General features: G+C 41.3%; 1 protein-coding gene across 3 annotated transcripts in view; it reads left to right on the forward strand.

Moving 5' to 3' along the window:
* Positions 1–6,492, forward strand: part of atrnl1a (attractin-like 1a) — a 225,085-nt gene extending 218,593 nt beyond the window's left edge. For all 3 annotated transcript variants that reach the window (XM_078288842.1, XM_078288841.1, XM_078288840.1), the window contains one exon: positions 6,368–6,492. In XM_078288842.1, coding sequence (XP_078144968.1) covers positions 6,368–6,492 — 125 coding nt within the window. The remainder of the gene's footprint in view (positions 1–6,367) is intronic.
* Positions 6,493–9,435: the final 2,943 nt, after the last annotated feature.

The raw sequence follows: 9,435 nt of genomic DNA on the forward strand, positions 1-9,435 counted from the left end.
AAGATGTGGAAAGTCTTTGTGAGTAAAAATAGAAAGAGCAGTGTGAGAGACGCAGATAGAGAGACAAAGAGAGAGTGAGAGAGAGAGGAGGCGAGAAGAAGAGGAAGGGTGAGAGAGACAGGTGTAGCAAGTTCTTAAAAATACCTGTGAGCAAAAACGGGTAGAAAGACAGAATTGCATCACAGCAGAGAAACAGAGAGAGAGAGAGAGGGACAGAGCAAGAGATAAGTGAGTGAAGGAGTTGTTAAATGAGTGCAGCGGGCGGTAAGAGTCCGTGGCGACGCCCCTTCACCCAGAAAACCAGATTTGCATATCGCTGCGGCGAAGCTGAGAAGATAAGTCGTCGTGGTTACGCTTTGATAAATCCCTTCCTGGTTTCCTCTGAACCAGCTGAGGAGAAACGGAAAGAAAACACAATCCCCCCCCCTCTCTCTCTCTCCCTCTCCACTTATCTCTCTTCTCCCTCCATCTCTTTCTCCTTTGCTTCTACCCCTCTGCTGCTCTCTGCTCTCTCTCTCTCTCCCCCTCTCATCCTTTGTCCCACTACATCTCTATCTATTTTTTCCTCCATTGTTATATCTCTATTCTTCCATTCTTCTTTGTCTGTCTCTCATTCTTGCTGAGCTTAATCTCAGTTTCTATCTTCTCTATTCTCTCTTCTCTGGTCCCACCCCCTTTTTCAATTTCTCTTCTCAACTTGTTTTCTCCTTTCTCTCTCTTGCTTTTTTTCTCTCTCTCTCATTAGCGATTTAATATGCTTTATTGGCATGACTGTTACATGAACAATACTGACTAAGCATCTATATAAAATGACAATTCACAAAGTTCTTGCTGTCTCTTTCTCACTCCAAAGGGAATAAGGTACAGGTTTACTTAACTTTTTTTTTACTTTTTACCTTAGTTGTTTACTTTATTATTCCCAAAGGGGAAGTTAATTTGGTCATATATGCATAAAAAAGACAATGGACATCGTAATGAAAAAGAAAAACACAATCTACACGGTAATATAACATAAAAAATTCATAAAACACATGGGCTAATTAGGTACTTTCTGGGCCAATTGCACCAAACCCCTCTTGGCCTATTTTGTTCTATTTATCAGCTGTGGCCCAAGTCAAAAAGTCTTATTGCTGGGGGAACAAACAAGCTTTTATATTTTGCCGCCCTAATTCTGCATTGCAAAATGCTGTGGCTTAACAAATTGTTCAACTGAACTTTAGAGTGCAGGATGTGGGAGAGGTCGTCTAAGATTTGGTCAGTTTTTATGAGAATGGCGTCTGTGTACAGTTGTTCAAGTGTCACTTGCTCAACCACAATAATTCTGCTTGCCGTCTTAATACTTCTGTGTAGTTTCCCCCAGTTTATTGTGCACATATTTCTGAGGACACAAGTTAATCAAAATGACATAAAACTCTGCAACACAGATGTATAACATGACTCCAGAATACGACAATCAACTTTAAAACCTTTAATTCTAAGTAAAGCATTCTCTCTTTCTCTCCTTCCCTCTCACTCTCTCTGCCCCTCTCTCTCTCTCTCTCTCTCTCTCTGTTTATCTCTCTACATTAGAGTAAGGTAGAGTGTGGTTAGTGACCTGTAAGCATTACTGGAGCAGTGGTGTCCTTTTCTTCCTCTCTCTGTGTCGACCTTCTCACACCCTCCATCCTGTGTCCTGCAGTCTCCCTCCGGGTCTCTGACTGGATAGCTGCTTGACAGGAATTGGAGAGCAGAGTTAGGAAACTCAGCTCCATTGACCCGGAATGGATCTCCGATACTTTGATTCTCTCTGTCTTTGTAACTATCTACCCCACTGGGTTGGACTCTAGTGTCCACCCCTCCTCCCCTTTTCTGTCCGAATGTTGACTTTCCACCAAAATACTCTGTGTAAGAACACAGGCAGGCAGCCGAAAAACTCATACATTCATTAAGTTAAAATTTTGGACATGAGGATTTGACCCTATCAAGTCACAATTCCTGTTATTTTGCTGTTATTGTGCTTCTAGCATTTGGTTCTAGAGTTTTGTTCCAAAATGAGATACCCACTGTATGAAAGAAGCAACGGCTGCTCTTACAAAATTATTGAAAGCACAAAATTAAAAGGATTTATGGTGCGTTTTAAAGGATAAGGTAAGGTAACTCAAGCTCTCACTGGTTTGCAAAATGATACCTCTTTTACTGATTGGATTTGGTATATTTTAGAGATATTGAATCATGAATTTCAGGTAATTTGGAAATGCATTTCTTCCTACATTCTTCAAAGCATAACACAAATGTAAAGAAATACTGCCATGTAGGATCAATGGCAGCCATCCTAGTTAGCTGGTGTCAAACCTGCGTGCTGCACCCTCTCATCAAAGCACTTGCAGTTGTGCATCATGTTTGCTGGTCTGTTAAAACCTGAAATCTGTGCCTCGCAGATACATAAATATTTGAATATCAATGTGTTAGTTTGACTGAAAGCTAACTTTGATTTTCCATTGCTTTCGTAGAACATGCACTGCTGTGCTCTTTTCTGTTTACCATTATACTGGATCCTTACCAGGCTATCCCTTGTGCCTTCATTTAGGGTAAGCACTAACATAGAAGCCTGGCTTTGATGTTAGAGGAAAGGAGGGACTGACTGTGGGTTTGTCACCGGGTTTGTCAGTCGGCACGTCCCGCCACAGATGTTTACGAGCTATAGTCCCATTTTCCATGCCATGGCTCTCCTGATATGTATATATGTTCCCAGGGAATTTTGTCTTTTGCTAATGACCCCATTAGTCCATCGGGAGGGGGAGGGAGTGGAGTGTGTGTGTGTGTGTGTGTGTGTGTGTGTGTGTGTGTGTTGGGGAGCGGCGGGGGGTTAATGATGCATCAACTCACCTGACAAAACAATCACATTAACGAGCCTGGTCGCCACAGTAGCAAATGAGCGCTCGCACTCACCTGCAGCATAATTTGATTACTTTTGACCAATTTAATTTTGCAAATGGATATGTGTCTGTTCACCTGGAAAAATCAACACAATTATTATGGCAATTTGTCAAAGGTGAGAGCTATTTTGATGGGAATAAAAAAAGAAAAACTGGAAATGAGTCTTTCTTTTTTACGTTTTCAGTCTTCTTTTCTTTCCTTTTCCCTACTTTTTTTTTTTAGAATTGATATTTGATAGCTCAGACATGAATCCAAGAACTCGAAAGGTATGCGTCTATATATGTGTGTGTTTTTGTGTATGTGTGTGTGCCTGCTTACATGTGTTTGCCATGTGCCAGTGATTGTGTGTGTGTGTGTGTGCACAGGTGTGTATGTATGTAAATCTAGTGGCTGTAGACTAAGTTCAGACAGATACATGATTATTAGCAGAAGGTCTCGTAGAGGTGATTTTGGTGGTGTGAGATGACAGGTGACAGACAGACATCCTAAACTACTATTGGCCTGGCCTGGAGTCCCGGGTTTGACAGGTAATCAGGTATCAGACAGCCTCATCTCACACCGGAGCATTTACGTTAGATAAACCTCTGGAATGTTTCCCTCCCCTATTCTATCCCTCTCTTTTTCTCTTCTCTTCTGCTTTTGTCATCTGCCCATCATCTTCCAGACTTTTTTTCCCTCTCTCTTCTGTTTCCTTTCTCATTCAGGGGGGCTTAAAGAAGTATCTCTGCTTGAGGGAACTTTTTCATTTTTTTAGTGCATACACCCCTGTGGGAGCTCATGAACCGTCATCGACCAATATAGGCCACTAACTTGCTTTTGGTCTGCCAACCCATTCCAAACATCCTTTCTCTAATCTAATCATAATCTAATCATAATGATAATGAGCTTGAAGAGAAATTAAAGTTTGACTAATGGTTATTGTAATAGTAGAGCTAACGGGACGGAAAAGGGAAAGAGAGGGATGTGGTAAGTATTTTGGTTTAAAAAAAAAGAGTTGTTAACCTATGGTGGAGGGCTGCTGGCATATTGAAAGTGGGGAATAAATGTTTTTCTTCAGTTGTTTCCTTTTCTTAGCCCAGCACCTACAAACTGATGTGCATATTTTTCTTGTAATTATCTACTTTTCATTCTTCACCACTCTATTTTCATTTTTTTTTTATCATTCATTACAAAAGGAGATTCATATCTTAACAAAAATTCAAGGCCCAAAGTCTATTATCTTCTACCTTCTGCTGGTGTGCTGTATTTATTTTTTCAGAGATTGAACCAAAAAAACAAACGGAATGTTCTGTTGTCAAAATTCACTCCCGCTAACGCTGTGTGTTCCGGCCCAATGCCCCTGATGGTATGTTTAGCAGGCTTGAAGCAAAGTGGCAACTGCATAATCACTGTTGCTACTCCTAACTCTGATGGAGGTGTGTTTGCTAAAACGTGAAAATATTCTAACAAAGTGAAATATTACTAATTTGACTGAAAATATTACTGAAATATACAGAGGACCTACAAACAAAGTCCAACTACCAGCAATTGCCACAAACAACCACAAGGTCCTACAATTAACTTCCAGCAACCACCAATTACCACAAACTGCACCGTACCACAAAATACCACATAACCCCGCCCCAAAACACACACACAAACAAATTAAACAAAATTTACAAAGTGATACGAACAGCCACAATGTGGCACATTTCAACAGGGCAGGTGCTGCTAGCCAATCATCTTCCCTCCTGTCCCTCCATCCTTCTGGACGCAGAGAGCGCTTAACTGTTGGCTGCCGTGTTTGTCTGTGTTGTTCTCTGTGGCTGAACTTAACAAAACACCTATGCGCACAGGTGCATGCACGCACATATTCACACATACACACACACACACTTTCACACAGTCACACACAAACACATGCGCAGACACACACACACGCATACACGGGCGCACAGCGAGTGACTGTGTAATCGGCTTTCCCTTTTCCACCCACAAAAAATCCCAAGAATCACTTGAGTGTGAAATGCTGAAAACATCCTGCACCCAAATCATATCAAGAGCACAGCAGATTCCCTCCACTGTTTGCCTGTTTTGTTTATTTGGCTGCTGCATACCGGCAGATTGAGCTCCTGTCGTAATGACCATGCATTGTCAAGCCCACGGTTGTCGAGAGGAAAGGCAGGTCTAGCTACACTAGCTATAGCTGCCATGACTCTAAATCCACATTAACAACAGCGCCAACTGCCAAGGAAACACAAAGCTCCGAGGCATCTGATGCCTTGGTGCATCCTGCCTGCTCTGTGTAAGCCGTGCTGTGGAAAGCGAGTCGATCATCAGATACAGAAGTTGTTTTGAGAGAGGGATGGCATCCTGTAGGACGGAGAGAGAGAGGGAGAGAGAGAGAGGGAGGGAGAGAGGGCGAGAGACAGAGAAGTGGGGAGATACGCTCCAGTGACCCCTGCTTTAGCCCCCTTGTCTCCTGCTGAAGCCAGATAGGCCGGACAGCGTCGGGGTGGGAGACGTTGATAAAAGCGTTGCCCGGAGGTTGTGATGAAGTTCCGGCTGGCAGGAGGAATGCGTCTCCACCTGTCACACACCGCTGAGGCTTTTCGCTTTGATGTTCACCGCAGTGTTTCCTCTTTTTTTTTTTTTTTCTCCACTTGCTTTCTCTTTCTGTGCGCTCTCCATCCACCCTCTCTCTCTCTGCCCTCTTCTCATCACTCTTTACCTCTATGTATCTGCAACTGTGGCCCTGTATAGCTCAATGGATAGGCTGTGGCACTAACTCCGCCAAGGTGATGGTTTCCATTCCACCCATAATAAAACAATGTGATCTCATAAAAAATTGCGAAGTGAGCATGAAGTCTGAAATGCAGATTTATGTGCCGTGGACACGAATTATGTGAAGATTACATTCCTCCATCACAAACTGGATTCTGTGACAATAACACGGATTGGACACAGGTTGGTGAATGGTTAACTTTAGGCAAGTAAAACAACTTTGGTTAAGGTTTGGGTTGTTAGGGTTAGGGTTAGATTTACAACAACTTGGTTAAGATTATGGGAAGGATTTAGTCATGGTTAAATAAGGAAAACTTAAAGATTAAAATTTCACTCACAGTAGAAATCTTCTTTGTACAAGATGAAAATTTAACCCTGGTTGCCGGCATTGCACACGCCTATCCACCACCCTGACCACAACACCCTTACCTTCCACTGCACTACTTCAATATGAGACTGCTTTTTGTTTATTGTCATGCCTCCTTTATGTACCCATTTCTTGCTGGGAACATGTAATTCTCTCACTTTTCATGTACAAAACACATATTTGCATTTTAAGACTTTGTGCTGTAACCAGTCAAAAAGTAAATGCACTGTTCGCCGCTTTGGTTAAAATGCACCCAAAACATTATCTGTCATGTTATGTATATAGTGTTAACCCTCTTCTCTCAACTCTCTCCACCTCTAGGCATTGCTATAGCCAGCGCTCTGGTAGACACGTCACAGCAGAGGGTGATGGACTTCAAAGACAGAGGCCTGGGTCTGAAGCACCGCAAGCAGCACACCGTGCACCACCAAGGAACCTGCGTTTGAACAATGTACCCATCGCGCCCCGGGGGGATTTTATTGGAGGTGTTTTACTGACTTTAATTAGACAGAAGGAAACATTGTGAACAAAAGCAACGCCCCAAAAATGGGTTTGGATGATGTTTGATCTGAAACTGAAGGGGAGAGGATGAGAGACAGGTTGTAACCTCTGTCCCATCGACAGGCACCCATGCTGGGGAACATGGAGCTCACAGTCCCTTTCGTTCGTGGCTCAGATCGAGACCAACTTTTCCGTGAACATGCTTTTTCTCTCTCCTGTGTGTGTGTGTGTGTGTGTGTGTGTGTGTGTGTTTTGGACTCTGGAAGCGCTGCAGAACCAGCCGAAACAAAATGGAAACCTTATATTGCTGATTGTCAGCGAGAATGTGCGTCTCCTCCTCACCTTTGTCAGCCCTCAGATGATACATTTCTGATGTGACGCATCCCTTCTACTTTCCCTTCTACTCTCTGTCCGTCTGCGACACTATCGACAAAGAAAAATACTTTTTTTTTTTACACCAATAAACCAAACTAAATGGCTCTGAGCTCCACTGAATGATATTGAGCTGAAATTAACTGAGCTGAACTGAACTATTCTGGCCTTGTTACAGACCCACTTAGCTGTGGGAGCAACGCTGGAAAGGACAACATGAAATGGACCGATTTAGATCAATGCAAAACAGTGTTGTGTGTGGCGGGCGTTGCTCTGTGACAAAGACCGCTTGAGGAGAAAGTCTCCTCCAGGAATTTTTGAAAGACTACTTTTGCTGTGAGGCTGAAGAACCGCATCTTGCTATGAAGATTATTGGATGTAACAGTTGCTGTCGAAATGTTACGCTTTGTGTCGTTTATGAAATACATGTGATTTTTTTTTTTTTCCCCCGCACCAATGTTTTACGTTCTAGATTTTGATATCTGCTCAGGTCTTCTGCAATGGAAAGGTTCCATCATCTATAGCTATGGGTTTGACGCCTGTGGAAGCTATGGGCCTTATACACATCTGTATGCACTAAGAGAAATGCTTTACCACTACGTTAGGACCCTGTGTGGGATAATATTATGCAATTGATCCAAATGTAATGTTTATTCTGGGCTATGATGTAACCTCAAAGGTCGTTTTCATCAAACACATACTGTACTACTGATGGTATTCAATTGCCTATTAATTCATTTCTTACTGTGAAACTACAGTATCTTTCCTCAACATGTCCTCCAGTAAATATCATGCCTGTTAAGTTTATTTGTGATCTAACAAGGTTTTAGGTAACATATCTCCTCATGTGTGTATTTATTAATATGATTATGCAAATTACAGCTACGAACAATAATTTTGCAAGTTTTACAAGTGCACTAAGGGTTTTTTAAACAGAAACACTATATGTTTTATTTTGTATGTAGAGTCTGTGCAGTATCACTCATTTTCTTTTCTTTTAGCTTAAGTGTCTTTTCATTTTCAAATCTTAAACGATTTATTTACATATCAAATATTATATATTTTATGCATATCATAGTGAGTTGTGTGATGTCAACAGATTTCCTGTCTCTATCGTGTCGATCCTACTCATTCAATATCCTAAAGTCACGTTTTTTAAATCAACTGCACATACACAGTGATGTCTTTATGCACTCATCTATTACGTGTACATGTAGCCTGATGCTTTTCAATCAGGTGCCTGTCTTCATGTAGCCTCCATGTAATTTTGCACCAATTTGTTGTTGAGATTTCTATTAACAAAGGGCAGCTCACCACACTGTTTTTGTGCATACGAGCATAAAAATATGTACATTTACAATTAAAACATTTTGATGCCTCTTCATATGGTAATTGGATCACGTATTCTGTGTATATTCTTACCTCTGGTGTTGTGGGACGGTATTGATTGGTGTGCTCAGGATGTCAATAGGGTCAGATGACAAGCTCAGCCAACAGTATAGACTCTGCCACCCAACACCCTTGATAGAGTTACATAAAGGCTGGCTCAGCAAACTATGTGGCCCATCAAAGAGTTGACCAATAACGACAGAGAAAACATCGGAGCACAGTATGCCTAAATGTAAATTCTAATTCTTTCTGTGTTTATTTCAGTTCATTTTACATAATCCAAATAGTCACCGTGCTAATCTATAATTATGGTGGTCCACAGCAATGCTTGCTACACCAGTTTATTGTGTACATTGTCCTCAATTACAAGTGTTAATTGTGCATTCACATCTACCTTGCCTACCTACCGTCTGCCCATCAAATGTTTGCACAGCAGTTTCCTCAAAACGTGGAGACTGACAGGCATGTACAATTTTTTTTATTTGAAGATTGAGATTAAAAAGCAGTTTACAGCTGCATAGAATTGATATACATAGAAAAAAAAATCTAAAAGTTTTTTTTTATGTTATGCTGCGCTCACAAACAACAAAGTGGACGATGGACTTTGATCCCTAGGAATGAAGCAGTGATTGGTGGGACCGGATTGTATTGGAGGGCTTCTCAACATCTGACTGGAAAACTTGAGAGTTACACTTTTATGCAAATTTTAGGCATGGACTGTAAACACAAACACAATACACATCCTTTCCAGGGAACAGTAGTGGAGAATGTAGTGGCTGTAGCACTCTACTGGCTGGCTTTATAGTTTTCAAACTCTTGTCACACCCAGTGATGTCATGGTAAATAAAAAGGTGGGTAAACAGTGATCACTGACATTGTTTTTTCCTCCTGTAACTTATATCAGTTTGATACTCCTTACTATGGTGTATGCTATGAATTGAAGCCATAAAAAAAATGAGCTGACATGAAAAAGTGTGTAAACTCTATTGAAGCTCTATTAAACTCTATCTATTAAATAAGAAGGTGGGCAATCTGTGTTTAGATGGGCTTACATCACTTGGATTTTGGATTTTGTTTGTCAGCCATTCAAGTGAACACGACTAAAATGAAAAAAAAAAAAAATCAAG

This window comes from Centroberyx gerrardi, chromosome 15 (genome assembly GCF_048128805.1).
Source record: "Centroberyx gerrardi isolate f3 chromosome 15, fCenGer3.hap1.cur.20231027, whole genome shotgun sequence".
NCBI classification, from domain to species: Eukaryota; Metazoa; Chordata; class Actinopteri; order Beryciformes; family Berycidae; genus Centroberyx; species Centroberyx gerrardi.